Source organism: Opisthocomus hoazin, chromosome 8 (assembly GCF_030867145.1).
Source record: "Opisthocomus hoazin isolate bOpiHoa1 chromosome 8, bOpiHoa1.hap1, whole genome shotgun sequence".
In the NCBI taxonomy this organism is placed as follows: Eukaryota; Metazoa; Chordata; class Aves; order Opisthocomiformes; family Opisthocomidae; genus Opisthocomus; species Opisthocomus hoazin.
In genome coordinates this window covers 15,728,799-15,750,053 of record NC_134421.1, presented here as the reverse complement: position 1 = coordinate 15,750,053, position 21,255 = coordinate 15,728,799, and the positions used below count along the sequence as shown (strand labels likewise).

Sequence of the window (21,255 nt, the reverse complement as noted above, 5' to 3'; positions counted from 1 at the left end):
TTTCTATCACACACGCAGGTTTTTCTCTTGCACCTGTTTCTACCACTCAAACTATTTAAAGACAGCAGCAGGAGAGGGGAGAGAGGGTGTGGAAGGCAGACAAGATGCGATTCATTCTTCGCATTCTCTTCCCCAATATTTACAGGTCCTTGGTACCCCTTTATAGGGCTAGTTTTCAACCCATTTTTCTCTTCTCCAACTCTTTAAAGTTTGCCTTGAAGGATACAAAGTCGCTGGCGAGCCAGGAAAATTATCATTTAAAGGGTTTTAATAAATTAAACACCCTCAGGGAGTTTTCTGGAGAAACTGAACTCCATTAATTTAAGGGCCAGGACTCATGCATCACTGGTGCTGAAATAAAACACAACCTCCAGCAAGGACATCTCATCAGATGACCAAAGTTAATATTGGCTGAATGTTTACAAATGTCCTCCCTCTTCCTTTAAAAACATGTCAATCCACTTTGGCACATTTCTACTTCGGCACATTTCTACTTCATTGCAACTAAAAAAAAAAAAAAGCGGTGAAAGGCAAAACTCCGGTTTATTCAATGTGTGGGGTGAGAGCTAAAAGGAGCAATATTAGCTTGTATCTCTTTCCTTACCCTGTGGAAACACTGTGCAACAGCTCATTTTCTCCCTGTTAATCAGTTCCGCAGCCTTCCCTGTTTGCTGTATGCAGTGCCCGTGCCGAGCATGGAAAGAGATCTGCTCCCCACTGTTAACCTGCAACAGCACGGACCAAAGAGAGCACAAACCAACAGCAGCTGCCCATGCCTCCAGATGTAGTCATATTCTTCCACGGAGGAAAAATAAATGAGTACATCAGATACTGAATGCTCACTGGGAAAATTCCACTAATTTATTAGATGTCTTGTCCTTTGTAGGATAGTCTGAACCAAATGAGTCTGTTTATTTAAGTACAAAACACCCTTCAGAGTCACAGGAGATTCCAGAAATGCCAGAACCCTGAGCTCCCTTCCCTTGCCACTGAGAAAATAATCTCTCCCATCCACTCTTCTGCTCAGGCTGATCACTGCATCCAGAGAGGTTTTAGGGTCTCTGGCCCATCTTCTTCAGGGTTCGATTCAGCTGGAATTAGAGAAGGCAAAGGTCAGAAAAATACACAGTGATTGACAAACACTACTGTTCCCCTCAGCAGCCTTTATGTACTCCTTCCTCTCCAATTTGCTGACACGAAGAGCTCTCGTGCAAGTGCAGGCAGTAAGCGAAGAAGAAGGGTAACTAGTTAAACTCCCACCTCCCGTCCAAGACAGTAGAGAAAGGCAGAAGAGAGGGTGCAAACTTCTAGCAGTGGTATCACAACCCTGGGTTGCTCAAGACATCTCAGGATCTTGCTGCCTAAGTTTCCAGTTTGCAGCTGCCTCTGTCAGGAAAGTGGAGCAGTGGGAGAACGTCAGCTCCTGCCTGAGCACAATGCTGAAGTCATCTGTGCTCCAGAGATCTTTGGGGCCACTTTCTAGAGCCATAGTTATGAGGGTAGAGACATGATTTTGGTTGGCTAGGAACTGATGGGAACACTCCAGTTGTCTAGGGACAACGGAGTCAGTGCCCTTGGCCAGTAAAACCCTCCTCCTCTTCCACAGTGGCCCAAATGAGCAGTTCTCACACAAAAACAGGCCATTCTTCAAAGGCTAGCAGCTGCTGCTTCAACCACCTGCCTTTGCCCAGTGCCTCGCACAGCCAGGGCTCACCCCTGCAAGGCATTGCACAGCTGTCTTGCACAAGGACAGGCCTCCTCCAGGGCCTGCGCAACCCAATGTTTGCCCCACTTTTCCTACAGAGCTACACAGCTCTCCTGCCCAGGCCTCACCTCCTCAAACTTGTGGATCTGCCGGATGAAGAAGTCCCCATAGCGTCGAGCAACCTTTGTGTCCGCAATATGGATCATGTCCTGGGGAAGGAACAGCGTGAGGTCAGGAAAAGGACTGAGCTAGCAGGGAGACCACAAGCCTTGCCAAACATGAGGAGCCACCAAAGCAGCTTCGCTCCGGCCCTTGTTCAGCATCACATATACCCGACCTGTGCTCATCCCACCGCAACCACTCAGCTCTCTGTGGGGTGCCTTCCCTGGCACCTTTGCCTGGGATGAGTCCCAAATTCACACTGTATTCACTTCCCACATTCTTGCACACGCTACCTATTGCTGTCTCTCTTTGCAGCCGTTTGGCACTCCCTACCGTGACTCATGCTCTGCTTCCCTCCAGAAGCAGCTAAGAGTCCTGCTATCTATCAGCAGAGCTATGCTGGGACATAGCATGAGACTTTGCAGGAAAAGGTCTGCTCTAAGGACCAAGAACAAGGGGCAACTTGCTCTCCTTGCTAGCAAGAAACCTAATGATTATTGCTATTCTCTTTGAAAATGAAGTCCTAAAGACTCTTTGCTATGCTTCCTGCTGCCCGGAGCTCCAAGGGTAGGATGGTTACAGGACCACACCTTGTGTTTACACTCCTCCTACAGCAGACAGAGCTAAATACTGCTCCAGTGAAAAATGGGACCTGTAACATGACCAAGCAAGATCCCTGCTTTGTCAAGCAAAGGAGAAATGTGGGGGAGACCTACATAGCTGACAATCCCACCTGACACACTGACAGCACTATTTGTCACCCAGCTGTCACCTCCCGAGAACACTGAAAGACAAACAGTACCCTCTGGCCTGGGGAAGACATTCAGGACCTTTGTCTTCTGGGTGCAGCGACTGTCAAAGCTGCCTGTGACATCCCATTACTGTTCACCCACTGACACTCCTATTAAGCAGGGCCACGACTTCACCGTCAGCAGCCAAGCCCTTCACATGGCAAAAAGGAAGGGATGTTTCCCACAGACTGCAGCAGAACTAGGTGCTGCCACTTCCAGTATTTCCTGCCCGAAGGAATTTCCCAGCCAGCAAGGGCCAGATACCAACCTTGTCAATATAGAAGTCGACTTCAGATGCAGATTGGAACTCCCCATCCAGGGCAGAGATGCCACTTGTCCATACCAGGTTCTTCATCTTATGCTTGAAGACGAGCAGCTGGATACGAAACTCCTGCTCCGTGAGGTCTAGGAAGCCGGCCAGCTTCGCCACGGGCATGGTGGTGTAGAGCTTGAGGAAGCTGCGGATGGTGGAGAGCTGGGCCTGCTGCTGAACCTCATCAGCAAAGACCTTGAGCTGCTGCAGGAAGGGCTCCTTGTGGTAGTTGGGGTGCACGTTGTCGTAATTGGGCACTACAGGGGAGAGGAACTTGGGGCAAGCGTAACTGAAGAGCTCCTCGTAAACTTGTGCGTCGCCCTTCTGCATGCGCAGCATCTTATCCCCGTATTTCTCTCGCAGCTGCAGGTGGATGCTCTCATCTATGCGCATGGGGTACATGGTGAGGGCGATGGCCAGGAGTGCGTGCATCTGCTCGTTCTGCTTGTTAATCTGAGACAGAGAGGAGAACCTGTTAGCCTGGCAACGTGCTCAGGCTTTACAGTGCCAGAGGGAGCTGGGAGCTGTGTTTTTCAGAGACAGACCCTTTACCCAGAGCTCCAATGGTCCTAATGCTCAAGGGAGACAGCGCAAAGAAGCAGTGCCTCTGGGCAAAGCAGGTAAGATGAATGTCGTATCAAGGCTCTCAACAATGAAAAAGAGGGCTGGACAAGAGGAAAGTAGAGAGCGAATGTATCCAGAGCCATACAGAACGTGGATGGCCAGACGCAGGTTTGACTGCTTTGGAACAAAAAAAGCGCAGAGGAGAAGGGAAGGCAGATTGTTTAACCACCATCTCTTGGCAAGGGACAGTTATCAGGGAGGCCAGTAAAGAAAAGACTGAGAAGGAAGATTTATCCTAGTGTGGGATGAAACAGACAGCTGTGTGCCTGAAACAGACATACCAAATTTGTGAAGTGTCACGGAGTGAAGAACGGCAGGATTTGGCTATGCAAAGAGTGAGAAATGAATCATACGGATGAAAAAGAGACAGCAGCAGCGGGGGTAAAACAGGCACCAGAGACAGCTTAGGTGGAAAGAGAAAGGAGCTTTGTTTCAATCACAATTAAAACAGCCTGTGAATGATTATCTGATAATGGAAATACATCCAACAATGGCAGTAACCTGAAATGCAAGACTGGACTAGGAACAGGACTGAGTTTGAAGAAGCATCGACAAGAATATCATTAGCAGCCAATATTCATTAACAACACTGCCTAGAGGGAGAGAGCAGATGGAGCTGGAGCAACCGTGTGGTGAACAACCAAAGGCACCACTAACACGGCTCAGAGAAAATACTGCCACACACAGCAAAGCAGTTCAAAGGATCTCCAGCCATCACCACCAGCACAGTCCAGGAAAACACGGCTGGACTATCAGATGTAGGTTATCAGGTGACAGCGGCGGGGCAGGAGAGAAGACAGCAGCTTTTTGTTTTGTGAAGTCTACACCTATTCTACCTCTTACCATCTCGTACTTGTAGGTCGTCCTTTGAAACATGCTCTTGGTCCTCTGGATGTAGAGGAGGATGTTGGCAAAGACACGGATGGCATCCTGGTAACGCCGCATCATAAGGTATGCGAAGCCCACGTAGTAATAGGTGGTCACCTGGCACTCAGGCACCCGGGAGTACATGCTCTGAGAAGGAAGGATCAACACGCTGCGTTCGGGGGGCAGTAACCAACTTTGATCCAAACAGCTCATTACCCAGAATCCAGCCACCTCCGCTCTAACTCCCACCCCAAATATAGAAAGAAGAGGGTTAATTCAGGATACCTCACCTCCCACTCATCCCTGCAGCAGCTTCCTCACTATTTATTAGCTCGTCCCATTTCTTATGTTTTCCGGTTGCAGCTTCCTGCAAGCAGAGGACTCTTGCACCGTGCCTAATATTGCTTTGCCCGGTTCCCTTTCCCCCTATTTCACTCCACCTCCTGTGCCAGACAGCACATACATAGATCTGTGCCAAGCCTTGGGACAAGCCCATGCTGCAGCTGGACTTTTGTTAGCCATTGTTACCACAAGCAGGACCCAGCTGTAGGGCAAAAACATGCAAGGTGGGAGTGGGCACAGTGAGAATGAGTCAAAAAGAACGAGCTATTGACCAAGGTGGGAACGATGTGTCCAGCTACCTACCGCTGTGCTACCGCTTCAGTTGCAATAATACTTCCTGTAACAACGCTGCCTTGCACCACACAGCAAACCTTAAAAACTAGGCATTTGTGCTGCAACAGCATCAGGCATCATTCGGCTTGATTTAACACCCAAGCTCCAGCTGTGTTCAACTACAAACTCCTGACAGCTACAACAACTGCAAACAGCTCCTCAGCTGGAAGATTTCTTATGGCAATCTTTCACCAGTATGTTTGAACAGGGGCATCTGGAAAACTGCAACAGAGGGTTTAAAACATGTTGTATTACCTTCTTGTTGAGCTCGATGTTCTCCAGAACCTTGATTGCTTGGTAGTAATCCCCGAGCAGAGAGTGCAGACGCAGTAGCCCAACCAGGCTGAAATAGCCCAGCATCTTGTAGAGGGAGTGGCGACCATATTCACCAGCAACGCTTTCAGGGTCACCTAGGAAAAAAAGGCACCATGACGCTTTCCTCCACAGAAGCAAGCTCCCCTTTCAACACCGCTAGGTTTACAAGCAAAGGGAGCAAGACATCAAGTGTAACCCCCAGCACTGCTCACGTAAGGCCAACAGAACCTGTTCCCAGTCGATCCATCCACTGACTGAGGGTCTGATCCAGCTCCCAAAGCTAAACGAGCTTGGTCAAACCAAAGCAAGGCAGCACAGACACCAGTCTTGCTTGGCATCACCCAGCCAGCTCACCTCCACTTGTATAGACCTCCAGCTGTCGGTTGATGTTGGATTTGTCCACCAGAGAGTGCAGCACATTAAGGACACTGTGGACGTTCCAGATCTTGGGGTTGGAACGCAGGAAATCTATTTCCTCTTCAGACTTCTTGGCGGTCTTGCAGCGGTACTGGCTGAAAGACTGGAACTACAGGAAAAAGCAGAGACTTGATGATGAGAAGCTAGTTTGGAGATGTTCAGCTAAGTGCACTAAGCTTACAAGGTGATCACACAAATGCATTACAGTAACCTACTAGTCACATGAAAAAAAGAGTTTCATCTGAGATCACCTGGCAAACAAAATGGCAAACCATACCACATTTAAAGCACCTTGTGAAAAAATTACACAGTGCAGAGGGGAAAGGTGAGAAGACAGAACAAAGCAAAGAAGGATCTCTTAGGCAATTAGGACAGGTGACTAAGTACAAATGCTGTCTGAACAGGCAGCAAAGAGAATGACCGAGTCATTTGGTGTGTCTGCATACACACACATCTTTTTCTATATATGCACACATCCTTTTTCACCCTCAAGCTTGACAAGACTGCACTTTAGGAATTCCAAGCAGCTGTATAATAAAAAGTCACAGAGAAAGATATCTATAGAGAAAAACCAAGAGCATTCGAGATCCGTATTGCTGCGCTCAGTAGAGTAAGTAGAAAAATATTTCCGAACGTCAAGATCTTAGACCTTAGGTTATTTCAAATCAGGTCAGCAATCTCTCAGTGCAAGCATAAAGGCCTTACTGACTAAGAAATACAAAACTGAAGCAAAACTACAGAACACAATAAAACTAGTTTGAACAAGTATCTTCACCAGGTCTTTGTGGTTACAGCAGACTCCAGTCAGGCTGCTTTGCACAAATCAGACAGAAACGAACGCAAGCTGAAAAAAAAAGAAGAAATCCCCTAAGCAGCAACTGAAACAGAAATGTCAACAGAAGTCCCTAAAGAGCATCCTGTAACTTAAAAATTGGTAAAACTACTTCATCTAACTGTTATTCCTGATGCAGGAATGATGGGTCTTCATCAACATCATCATCTACCTGAACAGGCAGATGAAGTCCTGACCCAGGAATACCTGTGGTCACACCAAAGTTTTTGGACCTGTAATGGCATCCTAGCTATGAAAATCACAGAGAGGGAGGAGATGGAAAATTCACAGAACTAACAGAGGCAAGGCCACCCCGAAATGGCCCAGTCTTATATACCTGGTATATGAATTCATCTATGATATCCCAGAGCCACTGGTTGGGCAGTTCCAGAGGAGCAGGGCCATCAGCATCTGCAGAACAACGTAAGTAATAGATGAGAGGCTTAACACCTTGTGCAGGAACAGTGGCAGAACTGGAGGAATAGACTAAACTAAAGAACACAAGAATTTCCCTGAAATAGGAGATGCAGCAGCAGACAAATGAAGCCTCCAGTGAGGCAGTAACACCTAGCTTTGGCTACATCAGCTGCCTTCACTTTTAAAGAATACAAGCATGCAGGGGGTTAATCTCTAGCGCATGACTGCTCAGCAGCGGCGTCTCTCAGAAGCTGCACACAGACTGCAGGGGTTTATCCTGGCTGATCTATTCTCTGCAAGAAGTCTGGCAGGAGTCATAAACACTAAAATTTGTTCCAAGGGGAGTCAACAACAGCACGCAGTTGTGAAACACTGCAAGTTTTCTCTAGCTTACAGCTTCATTTTGTTTTCAATAAAGACAGGTGAAGCAGTTGTCAGCAAGACAGAAAGCTAAATAAGTTTTATTCTTTACAGTATTTCAGAAAGTACTGGAAACTTTGTGTTATTTGTGGTTTCAAATGCATGGACATAAAGTGCTCTTCATTCAACAAACTGAAACAGATGGAAAGCTCATAGACTACTTCTCCCTGCATGATCCAGGAACAAACATGTTCCAGTTGTTTTGACCCTTTCTCCAGTACCCTTTCTGTCCCATCCTTCCACTCCTCCTCTCCAAAATTCACAAACCAGAAATGAATTGCAGCAACTCACTGAGGATGTAGTTGAAGAGATTGCAGTAGTTGTAATAGGATTCAAACCTCTGCTCCAGCGTGGGCCCCCCCTGCAATGAGAAGTCAGCACAGTCTGCTTAGCTGCACGCACGGCAGGATGGAGTCTACGGGCAACAGCGTATGAAGGACAGTGAATAGTCAGAGCAGAAGAGGGTCTAATTCAAAAATATTAGAGCCAATATTCCACCAGGACACCCACCAGCACCACCCAGAAAACCTGACATTGTATCGCTATTGTCCCACAGAACAGAATACTTTTCACGTACAGGTAGCTTCCCCCAGGACAAGTGAGCATTCAAACCTTCTGCGAACAGGACGCATTAACCTTCCCTGTCCTCCTCTCTGCTGTCCAGACTTCAGAGCTTCCCATTACCTTCAACAGCTTTCCTTCCTTCTCCCCTTATGGCCTTAATAAATCAATAATTCTGCTTCTGGACAGTATTTCTAAACATCCTGAAAGACCAGTAAACACAGTAGGGAGTCACTCTCTTCTGAGAATCATCTTCCTTGTTTCACCTGGAGACGCTCGCTCGAGGGCAGTCAGAACCACTAACAGCACAGCTTGGGAAGCCGGTCTCTTCTGTTAAAGCCTGATTGGGTTAATGCAGCAGCCTTTTCAAAGTGCCCATTTCTCCACCCTGTGGTCCACACCAAAACTGCAGTTATTACTCATTTACCCTGTAAGTCATGCCTCTGTTCAGCTTCTTTCCTTAAAGAACCAAGAATTACTATGATTTTCTCACTGACTTCAAATTAGTTTAAGAAAAAAAAGTAGAGCTTGTTTTATTTTACAGAGTGTTATTCCTTTCATTTCCTTCCCCTGTATCCTTTATGGTGCCCATGTTTCCCTCTCCACAAGGCACTCTGACCACATGTGGTGTTTTCAGTGACAAATAATGCACCTTCCTCTTGCAACAACCCCTCTCACCCATCTGCTAATCTGAAGAACAAAGAGCCACAAAGAAACACGCAAACCAGCTGATCTACAGGTCTCGCAATTACAGCTCTATCAAAAAGAAAATTCAATTACCCCCCACCATCTGCCTCTTCCCCAACCCACTAACCACTACATTTGATGTCAGTAACAAATGTTTGCATAATCGCCTCCTGAAAACTCAGGCCAGGTCTTCTGATTCATATAAGCCACCAGGGAAACCTCCACACCCATTACAACCAAGCTGGAGGAGAGACCTAATGAGCCTCAGAAAGACAATCAAGTCTTTCTTGCTTTCAGCAATCAGTGAATCCTTACTTAGCTAGCAAAAGGCAAGAATTTTAAGCTTCCCTAAAAGCAACTTGACTTACAGCTCACAAACCCATACAATCCTGTCTCACAAAAATCATGGAACCACTGATACTGTAATGGCAGCAAGATTTGGCAAGTTTTACGGCACAGAGAAGCCAGCATGCAACCACAGGAAGACACAAGACACACACTCACGCTGACTTTGGCGTAGATGTGCCTGTAATACAGCTCCTTGTACAGGATGAGGAAAACAGCATCTGGAAAAGATGACAGAACTGGACGTTAGCAAGCCACAATGCCTAGGCAACTAGATCTCTTGGATACACCAGTGGTGCTCCTCTTCCTGCCACAGTAATAAAGGGAGGCACAAAAAGATAATTCGCTCAAGTTTGACTTCTTGCCAGGCATCTGCTGTGGGAGCTGCCAAAGTGAACAAAGATGACCGACTCAGGCAGTAGCAACACTGTGCACCTGCTCACTCATGTAGCAAAAGTAATTTACTTCCTTCTCTCTCTGTCAAGCAAAAAGAAAGTAAAAGACTTACCATTTCCAACCTGAGGGGCAATGGCCTCGGCCTCCGGCCACGGGGTATTCTTAAAAAACCTTTCTGTCAGCTTTGTCCAGCTGAAACACAGACACACGTGGGGTATTACAAGCCATTTCTCAGTATGACACTGCTGGAGTTAGAGGCTGCAACACAGCGGCCTTGGAGTTGATGAAAGCAGAATACCACCATCCCTTTTTAGTCAGTCCAGCGTTGAAGCAAAGAATGAGAATGGCAAACTAAGCAGTGAAAGTCTTTAATTCACCCCTGAAGTACGGCATGGTTGTGTACGCTACTTTCACACTCCCTTTATGGTAAGGTAGGTGACCCTGCTTCAGCAGGAGGGTTGGACTAGATGACCCACAGAGGTCCCTTCCAACCCCTACTATTCTGTGATTCTGTGATTCTGTAGCATAACTACAAGCAGGAGTGGGAGTATCTGTAGGGAACAGGCACAACAATTACACCTCCCAGTCTTCCACAGACTGCCTAATTAGCACTACCGAGGTCGCTTTTTGCTGCCTTTGTACCTGTTAGGCACAAGACTGGTATTTTCTTTCAGACAGGTCACAGCTCACTTAGACTCCTGCTAGGTTAATGGCCTGGAAATATTTGGCTTTTCCCCAGCGATCAAACCAAACCCCAAGCTGTATTTTGGAGAAAGCTCAGGTTGGGAATGATGCCGTGAAAAGCCGGAATTGAAGACTCAATAGTCGGCAGACTATTAAGCAGGTATTCTTTATTACGGCGCCGGGCACATGGGGGATCTCTCCTCCAAATGTGCGCGCCGAACACCCTGTCATTTCAGGTTAAATACAATCACAATATAAATATTCATTATATTTCTGAGAAATGCTTAGCATATTCATGACTTTCCCAAGAACTGATTAGCATATGTTAGTAACTTTCACGCATGTCTGTTAGCATTCTCGGGTGGTCTTTGGGGGTCTCAAGATGAAGGCTTATACTCCTCATCACAGTGTCCGCTGGTTGATCTGTGTTTCTGCGCAAACTCAGTTCTAAGATTACGCATACCGTCTCTTTCCAGGTTGTTTTGCTCCAGTCTTGTTGCCCTCTTGGTGCCTCTTTATCTCTGCAGCTTGGTGCATCTGCCCTCCCAAGGCTGAGCTGTCTAGGGTAGCACTATTTAGGAGCATCTCTATCTTAGAGCTTTCCTGTCTTCTCAAAACAGCAAGTCAAGTTTGTCTAAGTAGTGTTATCGAGGGGCCTCTCTATCTTAGAGCTTTCCTGTCTTCTCAGAACAGCAAGGATCTAGTTTAGTTTAATTACAATCACTCTGGCAAGTGGAAATTTTACATTTACGGGTATCAGGAACAAGCCAGCTAAGTCCTCCTTTCCTTTCGGAAGCAGGGCGCGCTTTCACCACGGTCTGCACAGCGGCGGAAGCCACCCCCGCGGGAAGGGCGGCTCTGTACCTGTTTTCATAGATGTCCTGGATCTCGTACACCTTCTGGTCAATAACGTCGCTGGAGACGCGGCTGGCCTGGAGCTCGTACACCTTCTGGTCGATCAGGTCCGACACCGTCTTGTGAAAATACTGGATGAAGTTCTTGATCACCTCGGGGATCACCTGGTAGGTCTGCTGCTCGTACTGCCGCTCGTAGGCCAGGTCCTGCTTCGGGTCTCCTGAGGGGAGGGGACGAGAGGGGACGGAGGAGCAGCGGTGAGCGGCTGCCGCACGGCCCGGCCCGGTCCGGTCCGGCCCGGCCCCACGGAGCCCGCCGGCAAGGCCCGGCGCGGCCGAGGCCCGCACTCACCCGTGTGCATATCATAGTCGTTGGAGTAGGCGTACGGGTCGTAGGCGGCCTGCGGAGAGAGGCGGGCGGCAGCGAGTCACCGTGACCAGCCCGGACGCCACATCCCCCCCACCCCGGCTCCCCCCGGGCCCCCTGTCCCGCACCTCGTTGTCGTAGTCCTCCCCCGGGTAGGCCATGGCGGCTGCGGCGCGGCAGCGAAAGGGCTCCGGGCGGCAACACGGGCCCGGGGCGGGACCAGGGGGGCGGGGCTCTGCGCCCTTCCACTGGTTGAGACGACTGTCTGTCTTCAGCCTGCGGAGCTGCGATGGGCCTTCTGCTGCTTACGGCCCGCCCCTCTCTCTGATTGGGGAGCACGCCTGCCCGTCAGACCTTCCTGGGCACCGCCTCCACCTCCCGCCTCGCCTCTCTATTCGCCTTCCTTCGACCCGCTCCTTCTACCTCCCCATTGGCTGCACACGCAGGGGTGTGCCGCCTCCGATTGGTCGAAAGGACACGGCCCGCCCCGTTCCTGCAGCGGCGGCCCTCCCCTCCGGCCTGCCCCCTCACCCCGCGGGGTGGCCCGGCCCGGCCCGGCCCGGCCCGTGAGGGGATGGAGGGCGGCGGTGGGGCCGCAGCAGCGCCCGGCGCGGGGCCGGAGCCGGAGCCGGAGCCGGGGACCGGGCTGGCGCTGGGGGCGGCGGCGGGGGCCCCCCTCGGCTACCTGCACGTCCTGTGGCAGCGGGAGGAGCCCGCGGGCAAGATCCCGGCCCGCCGCCTGCGCAGGGCCGCCCGCCTCCACCGCCGGCTGGGGCCTACGGGCAAGGAGAGCCACGGTGAGTGGCGGCGGCGGCGGGGTTCCTTCGGATCCGTTCGCTGGGCGGCTTGGGAAGGCGCCCTTGGGCTTGCCGGGGAGGGGGCGACCGTCGGGAGCGGGAGTGCTGGCGGCCGGCGCGGGGAGGGGGGGTACGCGGAACAAGGAGAGCGCTTCGTAGCTGGCTGCTCGGTCTGCTGTTTCCCCCTCTCCGGGCTGAGCCCTGCGCCTGGGCTGGAGCCCCCCGGGGGGATGTTTCGGTGGGGAAACGCTGCTTTTCCCTCCGTGCTCTCCAGTCACTGCGTTCTCTTCTCCACAGCTCTGAAAAGGCTGCGTGAAGCTGCGAATGGCAACGACCTGGACACGGGTAAGACTTCTGCCAGCGCTGCCTGGGATCCCTGCCTGGGAGGGCGGTTGCGTCGAGTGCCTGTGTTTTAGGAGAGGAGGAGGAGGAGGGCGCAGACACGGTGCGTTAGATGCTGCAAATCTAGAAACTGCTTTTCTGGAGCCTTGTTTTGCTCTCTGAGCAGAGTGAGAAAGAGTTACAGTCTTCAGTTTTTCACTCCATCTGGTTCGTAGCGTTAGTTTTCTCAAGCTAAAGCAGCGCTGCACTGTTCCAGGTTTTTTTGGTCTGTAACTTTTGCCCAATTGTAAGCAGCAAGTGAGTGGTGTTTTGGTGAGGTGGAAAAGCTGTGATTATCTAAGCCGTACCCTGTGTGATCAGACGGTGTGACCCAGTAGATCAGAACCATGACCAGTGCTGGGCTCTGCCTCTCACAGTGACTTCAGAGAAGGCTCGTGGCCTGTCTGTGACTCCCTTTACATCTCTGTTCTATAGATTAGGTGGGGTTCGATATGAACTGTCCAGCAGCGATATTGATGTATATTATCTGCCCCTTATCATTGTCCCTCCTTAGACTGTACTGTCTCCTCAGCTGTGCTGGCCTAATTCTGTGAACAGAATTGGAAACTGATTTGACTTGTAGAAGCTCCCAGTATGCCAGGACGGGGGTTTATCTGGCATACTTCACCCTTCGGCTCCCCAGTACGCCTTGTTTCATGAACTGGTGGACAAAGTTCATCTGTGACCTCTGTCAGTACAGAAAGGCTTGGCTTCAGTCACCAAGTCAAGAGGAAGAATGAAGGAATCGGGCTTTGTGAACGTCTTGGTTTTAGTCCATCTTAGAGTTTTACACCTGTATCTGATACACAGGTCCCCCTGTTTACAATCCTGCTGTGTTTTGTGTACTCTGCCGCTTGAGGAGGTGTCTGATGATGAATTTGTTCTTCATCAACAAGTAAAAATCTTTGCTGTTTCCTGTGGTGGCACTGGGCGGGAGAGGTTATGTCACTTCCTACTGGCTTCAGGGAAGGGCTAGGTAAAGTGCTCCCCATGAATGGTTCTCACTGGTGGCACTGTCAGTCTCCCTGTCTTTCTTCTGGAGTATCAAACATCCCCCGTTAATGCTGCTTCCATCTTTTCAGGCGTTCCTTTCACCTCTGGACCGCACTTAAAGCAATAGGCGTACAGGAAGACATTAAAAATGTGACTGTAATTCGATCTCTGGAAGCTGAGATGAATGGTGACTTTCAGTGGTCTGAGCTGTCTAGTTTCTTGTATCCAATACTGGTCAGTCCTGACTGTTGCAGGATACGTTATTAAAGAACTCAAAATATAGCAAATCTGTCAGTATTTTTAACAGCTATGGAATGAGCTTTATTTTACACACTGATTGCTATATCAGGATAATATCAAACCAACAGGAGTAATAGCCCTTACAGTTGCCCTGACACATGTTGCTGTAGATGCTACTTTTATGTCCCTAATCTTTCCAGCCTTTGCTGGCCTCTTTGCCTTTGTTATACCCAATGCTGGAGAGTCATACTAGTTTCTCTGTCTTTCTGTGTGAGCAAGTTTTCCCTTCCTATCTGAGAAAAGGAGGTAGTTCAGGTTACAAGAAGTGCCAGTGGTGGCATCGAAGAAGTACCTGGGTGGAAAAGCAGGGGAAACAAGTGTGGGTAGATGACGGTGTGGCTACTCGGGCTGTTCACTAGCTGGCTTCAACACATCGTCTCCTAAGGGTACATTTGCACTGCTGTTGGCAGGTTGGCGCACTCACCTGCTGGCTTCTCAAACAGTAGCCACCATTAGGATGGCAAAAATTAGGAGTTTCAGATTAATCTAGGAAGGGGCATATTCAAAACTGGTGTGAAGAGGTGTTTTCTCTCACTGCATGGAGTTATACTGTGAAACTTCACACTGCAGGTCCATGTTGATGTGAAAAGTTTACACAGATGCAGAAGATGACTGTGCAAATCCATGGAGGGATAGTGAGCATAGGATGCTAATTCTGGCTTGGGAAGTGCCTGAGATGCAGCTGACTGAAGGCTGTGAGAGGTAGCCCAGCATGCTTGCTACCTTTTTGTACTCTTCTGTACAAATGCCTATTTGCTGCTGGCTGTCCTTGGAGCTTGAAAATTTGGCTAGATGGATCCTTAGCCATTACAGCTGTTGGCTTATCTTTTATGGCAGTACGTGGAAGGTGGTGAAGGCAGTAGCAGAGGGTGGACGGTGCGCTGCCTCGACTGGCTCTGCTGAGCTGGGATGCTGGCTGGAGCTGGTTGAAGTCCAGTTGACTTGGTAGCTGGCAGAGCGTGTATTCTGATTCTGAAGCCCCTTCAGCTTACCTGCTTTCTTCTCCTCCTTGGCGCTGTCAGTGCAGCAACTCTTGGAGGATGGGACTGACCCCTGTGCCGCGGACGACAAAGGCCGGACAGCCCTGCACTTCGCCTCCTGCAACGGCAACGATCACATCGGTGAGTGGGGAGTGGAAATTCTGTCATCTGACTTCTCTGTGGCAGAAGTGCTCTTTATTTTGGTTCAGCACGTGACAGAGATTGCTGTTTTCTGTGTGTTTTATGGCAAAGTTGCCAGCTGAACTCCGGCTCCAGAGCGTGCCGTGTCCCCTTACTGGAGGGGGAGCAGGAGCTCCCAGCTCTGGGGCTGTACTGGTGCAGAAGAAAGGGTGTCCGTAGTCCCAGTTCTTCCCCTCAGGGAGCCCAGGGGCAGCGGCGCTGCCTGCCTTTGTGCTGGGTCCTTCTGCATTGCTGCGCAAACCTCTGTCCCCTGTTTCTGGGAGGAGACTGAAGAGCTGAACAGAAGCATCCCGAAGGCAGCCTGATGGCTGCCGCGTGGGCCTGACCTGTGGGGCAAAGGGAAGGGACTGACGTGGCTCTGTTTCCTTGTTTCCAGTGCAGCTGCTTCTGGACCATGGGGCTGACCCGAACCAGAGAGATGGGCTGGGAAACACCCCCTTACACTTGGGTAAGTGCCACACAGGTGAGCTCTGCATGCAGAGAGCCGAGGTGAACACCGCCTTGCTGTTTCTTTCCTCTCTACCTTCCTCTTTCCTGTGCATCACAGTATGCATCCCCAGCTTTAAGGAGCTGTGAGGGACTCTTTGCATTTCATTAGCTTCACTCTTCATGAAAGTTTAATGGTCAGGGGTAGAGAAAATCCATTTCCCTCCCTCTGCCGGCCCCAAGGAGCATGACAGCTGTTCCGGAGAGAACACCTAAGCTTGAGTGTGAGGTTACCCTGAACAGTTGGGCGGTTCCTCTTTCTCATGGCAGAGCGCCATTTGGCAAGCGTCGAGCTCCACGCTTGAGCAGAAACTCATTTGTTGTTTGCTAGTACCTCTGAGTTGTGTGTCCTATGTTTTCCCTCCCCAGCTGCCTGCACGAACCACGTTCCTGTCATCACCACGCTGCTGCGCGGAGGTAACAATTCCTCTGTAACAATTACAGCCTGTCCCTCTCCTGCCCTGCCCCGGCTGATACTCCCCAGGGACACTAAACCTTGGAGACAGACCTCACTTTCTGTCCTTGTTCACGCATCTTGCAGGGGCCAGAGTTGATGCCTTAGATCGAGCTGGCAGAACCCCGCTGCACCTCGCTAAATCCAAGCTAAACATCCTGCAGGAAGGATTCTCCCACAGCCTGGAGGCTGTACGCCTTGAAGTGAAACAGGTAAAAGAAACAGTCGCATGTTCTGGCAAGGTGGTGCAGCCCCTGGCAGTCTCCTGCGCCACCTTATCAAACATCATTTAGCAGCTGTTTTAAATACCTGTCTGTAGGCTCTTAGCTGCTCTGGGGAGAGTTTGACATTTTCCTTCTGTTTTCAGAGACCTTCCTTTTTCCCAACTGCTACTCTGAATTTTTGCAGGACCTCTCTTGGCTCTGGTAGGCCAAGGATGCATTGAATGTCTTCATTCTCAGGCTGTATGGAGCACTTTGTTTTCTTCAAGCACTGTGTAAGACAGATGCCTTGCAGCAGGAGAGCGGGCCACAGCATGGTGCTGTAGCCGTGGCGTACGCATTCCTGCAGGGACCCTGCCTTCCTAGTGCAGCCTGCCCTGCTCTGGTATGTGGAGGCATGGGATAGGAAAGCAGTCATGGGGCTGCATCACAAATGCACGACGTGTGGGCCTCGCTTCAGGAGCCTTGTAGGAGCCACAAGGATTTTCATCCCTGGTGCGAAAGCAGATCCCGCTGGGGTGGGAAGTCCCTGCTCCTCACAGAGAGGGAAGCTAACTGACCATAAAGAAAGGCTTGGTGCTTTCAGGGCTAGACCGTGTGCTTCTTCAGCTGGGCCTGTCTCTCTTCCGTGTTCTTAAACCAGGCACAGGGATCATGTCTAGCCTGTCTGTGGCGCTGATCAATGCCTCTAGTGACTCACTGGGCTTTGATGCCACCGTTAGTGCTCTCTGGTTGCTTTGCATGTGTTCTCCTCCGTGGGTCATGTACTCTGCCACGTACTGCAGCGTCAAGGCTGTGCTTGGCGATTTAACTGCAATTTAATTTTTCCTGTAAAAACATCCCAGCCTGGCGCAGCTGTCTGATGTTTTCCTCTCATGCCTGTGGGTTTCAGATTATCCAGATGTTGCGGGAATACCTGGAGCGTTTGGGGAGGCACGAGCAAAAAGAACAGCTGGATGACCTCTGCTCCAGGTTACAGATGACTAGCACAAAGGAGCAGGTAGGCAGCGTCGAGCTCCTGTGACTCGCCGGCTTGCATTGCGACTTCTGTGTTCAGGAGAACGCAACTGCATGAGCAAGGTGACATTGAAGGCAGGGTTCTGGAAGTGTTCTTGCTCACATTGAGTGAAGTGGGCAAGTTACATGTTGACTCGTGGTACTCCTTTGGGCTGGAATTGAAAATGCAGAAAGCACCGCTGTGCCTAGCAGCTCAGCAGAGAAGCTGAAGAACAGATGGGCCGAGGGCACAGGCACTTTAAGGCCAGGATCAGCACAACCACACAGGGTTGCAGGACCTGTTTTGGGTTTTTTGTTGTTTGGTTGTTTTTTTTCTGCAAAAGATTGACCCTTAGAAACAGGCTTAGAGGAAACAGCTCTGATACCATTGCCGAGCTCTGGGTAATGCAGCAACATGCTTCTATTTTAAGGACAGGCTAAATCGTTCAAGGCGGAGGTCAAGCGTCGACATCCTGAGGGATGGGAAGAAGCTCCCGTTGCCTTAGATTAGGACTTGTTTGATCATGAGGACAGCATCCCTCCTACGCAATTGTGGGACCAAAGGGATCCTGTCCCAGTATAAGCTTAGCGCGGTCATTACTGGCAGTCCTGGTGTGGGGGTGGTCCCTGGTGCACCGGAGGTTTCTTCTGGGGCGGTGGGCGGCTGCACGACTGCACTCCTCTGCCTAACTGCCAGCTGTGTTCTTCTGGCAGGTGGATGAGGTTACAGACCTCCTGGCCAGCTTCACGTCACTCAGCCTGCAGATGCAGAAGATGGAGAAGAGGTAATGGGCTTCCAAATCATCTTCCTGATGCAGTGGGAGAAACCTTAGAGAGAAAAAGAGGAAGCTGAAGCTTGCTTCCCAAATCGCTGAATAAACGTTGCTGACAGCGACTGTTCCTGCCAGATCCACTCTCCGATGGGGCTCGGGCTGTCCCTCTGGGCGCTGCCACGGCTGCCTCGTGGGGAGGCAGCAGGCTTTGGACAACAGAGACAAGAGTGCCGCAGCTGAGACTTTTGGGAAAAAAAAGAGCTGCTCTTCTTTTTATCAGATGGGCTGGCGCTGAATAGGATACCCCTTCCAGAGATATTTTGCCTTCTCATAAGCAATGCAGCTTGATGTAGGTGGTGGCTGAGGCCATGTGCAGTCACCAGCCCTGACCAGCGCACTCAGCAGCTGGCCAACGTCACAGAAATGCTTGGAACAGGCACCTTTTGCCACCTCCGCAGTACTCATTTGCACGAGGGAGAAAGCAGATGCCTCACACAACAGGAGGCTTTGTGCTGCGAGAAGGACGCACGCTTAATTGTGCATGCTAGCAGCTGAGCAAACAGACTGCCTTGAGAAACACGCACCGAGGCTTAATCCTGACCTTCCCAGAGCCTGCGGTCAGAGGATCTGTCTGCTTACAAATGGGAGACAAAGCTTTTTATCACTAGGCTAACAGCTTTCACTGGCCCTGTGCTTTTAAATCACTGCTGCAAGTTAGTGCTTAAATACTACAGGGAAACACTTGCAGCAAAATACCCAGGTGGACAGCTAGCAGGTGTGGGATGCCCTGATGCAAGAAGAAGGTTGGGGGGGTGACCTAATTGTAGCGCAGTTTTAGGCAGACATCTACATCTTGCAAAAAAACCCCCCACCAGAACTGACTGCTGTGTTTCCTGTTACTGGTGGTCTTGGGCAAGAGGTCCAGTTGCAACAGGAGGTGTTGTGTATTCAGCCCTATTGTCGGGTGGGGATGGAGGTGGATTTACGGCTGCCTCAGCAGCACCAAACCCACAGCTGACCCATACCAGGTTTCTCACTTGTTGTGGAGAGATGCTGCTCTAGGACCTTAAGTGCAGCATGAGAAACGAGTTATGACCTCTGCTGGGAACCTGAAGTGATGCAGCCATGAAGGATGCAGGGAGTTGCTCTTGCTGATCTCTTGCTTTTGCCCCGTTGTGGTAAGTAATGAAGATGTAGACAGCTTTGTTTTGGAGCAGGGCTCCGTAAATCTTGTCGGTAGGGCACGAGTAGCAGTAGGGTGACAAGAACATGCCCCAAAGCAATCTGAGCTCCCGTCTAAATGACACGGTGTGCTGGTAGCAATACCCATCCCACAGCTTGGGAATTGCTGGTTTGGCAGTGTTTGTTCTTAGGATTCAGCTTAACCATGTGACTGCCACAGTTGGGAGCATCCTTCAGAGACCTTCAGGTCAGTATGTTTTCTAGTTAATCTCGTGTCTTGTCCAGGAAGAGGCTAAGTGGAACTCCATGTTCAAAGCTGAGATACCAGAACCTACGCATGGCATTTAGATAGGCTTGTCCATGGGGTGTTGGAGGCCATGGCTGGGACTGACGGTCTTGTGCTTGGGCTGGAGCTGTCGCTATGAATATGGATACTTCGTTACAATGTGCTGGATGGGAAGGATGCTGAGGGGGGGGAGACAATCTTACCTTTTTGTATTTCAAACTTCAATAAAATCCTGTCAGCCTCTTTGGACTCCTCAGCCAAGTTCTGTCTTTTTCAGAGCGGCTCATTCCTATTTCTTTACGTATGTTCCAGGCCCCAGGCACAGCACTGGACTTGGTAACTGCTACTCTCATACCCACTGCTGAAATTAGAAGTGACAACGTGAAGTTGTTTGAATTCAAACACCAGTCTGTTTGCAGATCAAAGTACGCAGCTGCTGACTCACCTTCTGATCTTGACTGCCACAGCCCAGAAATCCAAACTTTGCATCCAGTTAGTTGCTGTGAAACCGTGCAAATAGAGGAACGAGAATCTCTGTGGGATTGCTTCAAGCTAGAAGAAGGGATGTTTTGCAAAGAGGAAAAGCAGCCTTACTGCATAAGTACGGAGCTGGTGGGGACGAGGCGGCTGAACTCGTGCCTTGCCCCGTGCCAGATAAAAATGGCTGTGCTGTGAAGAGACAGCGAGGGGATGAGGGCCTGGGGGGGACGTCTGGGCAGGGCGGAGAATGTCCAGGGTGGTCCCTGTGTGAGGAGCGGGTAACCTTCGTGTCCAGTCTTATCTTGGTTCTTCCCTTCTTCAGAGCCTAGTCTTGGTGTCCATGTACACCCATCTGTCAGCGCTTCTGCACTCAACAGCCTTGTTGCTGAGGAGACCATTAAGGTGCCCGAAGAGCAGACAGCCGAAATGCTCTTTGTCGCTGCAGTTACCTTCATTGCTGATGTTGTCCGCTAACTAGACACAGCTTAGAAGCTTTCCTCAAAACCAGGAATAGACCTAGCTGGGAATCAGCGTGAAGCTTTTAGCCTGAGCACACGTGACCTTGTTGTCCACAGCTCTTCAGGCCTTTGTCTTGCCTGGCGCTGGAGTTTTTTGTAACTGCTCCTGGCTGCGTGCTCGGAGGGGAAGGGTGGGGTGCTGCAGCCAGCCGAGCGCTTGACTTGGCTCTTTTGTGGCACTGCTCCCTCCGTGGGAGGTGAGGCAGCGCTGGCAGGCCCCTGGAGACTGGCACAAAGAGCTGAGGCAAATAAAACGAGCAGGCTTGTAAGAAGTTTTGCCACTGCTGTAGCGATAACACCAGATAAGAAAGAGAAAAGGGGATCTGGTTTTCAGGGGGGAAGAAAAGCGTCATCTAGGAATCACCACAGTCAGTTCTGCTTTCCTGCCTCAGGGATGAAGCACGGGGCTGCTGAGAGCCGTGTCATATGTTTGGCACCAGGCTGAGAAAAAGTTTCAGGTTTCTTTGTGTCACTTGGTCATGCCAAAGCCTTCGCTACCCTGCCGTGCTCAGCAGCTGCATCTCAGAAGGGAGTTAGGTGCTGGGGAGGGAAAGAAGAAAAGAAAAGGTCCCAGGGGAGCAGGATGTGCCTTCACGCTGTGCCAGGAGCTGTTCACTGGCACTGTTTGCTTTTTCTGCTGCTCCTGACCTCGAGCCTTTGGCCTCTCTCAGCAGCTTTTCCCCTTGCCCTTGCACCCCGAGCCACAGATTTGCCTGCACAACCCACAGGTGTGAGGCTGGTGGGCAGCTTTCTGCATATCCCAGAGGTGTCTGCT

General features: G+C 50.4%; 2 protein-coding genes across 3 annotated transcripts; one reads left to right on the top strand and one right to left on the bottom strand.

Annotated features, from left to right (window-relative positions):
- Positions 1–524: 524 nt before the first annotated feature.
- EIF3L (eukaryotic translation initiation factor 3 subunit L) lies at positions 525–11,646 on the bottom strand. The gene is made up of 13 exons (XM_075428738.1): positions 11,561–11,646; positions 11,418–11,466; positions 11,076–11,286; positions 9,640–9,719; positions 9,291–9,352; positions 7,830–7,899; positions 7,039–7,112; positions 5,807–5,978; positions 5,393–5,547; positions 4,439–4,609; positions 2,927–3,424; positions 1,834–1,914; positions 525–1,091 (listed from the first exon to the last, which is right to left on the bottom strand). Exons 1-13 carry the CDS (start codon positions 11,591–11,593, stop codon positions 1,053–1,055), a joined length of 1,695 nt encoding a protein of 564 aa, XP_075284853.1. The 5' UTR covers positions 11,594–11,646; the 3' UTR covers positions 525–1,052.
- Positions 11,647–11,980: 334 nt separating this feature from the next.
- Positions 11,981–19,738, top strand: ANKRD54 (ankyrin repeat domain 54). 2 transcript variants are annotated; one of them, XM_075429085.1, is made up of 8 exons: positions 11,981–12,229; positions 12,527–12,574; positions 14,926–15,024; positions 15,461–15,532; positions 15,940–15,987; positions 16,112–16,236; positions 17,138–17,245; positions 17,956–19,738. In XM_075429085.1, exons 1-8 carry the CDS (start codon positions 12,007–12,009, stop codon positions 18,028–18,030), a joined length of 798 nt encoding a protein of 265 aa, XP_075285200.1. In that variant the 5' UTR covers positions 11,981–12,006; the 3' UTR covers positions 18,031–19,738. The 2 variants fall into 2 exon arrangements, with proteins under 2 accessions (XP_075285200.1, XP_075285201.1); XM_075429086.1 differs by having other exon boundaries at positions 12,140–12,229; positions 14,931–15,024.
- The last annotated feature ends 1,517 nt before the right edge of the window (positions 19,739–21,255 follow it).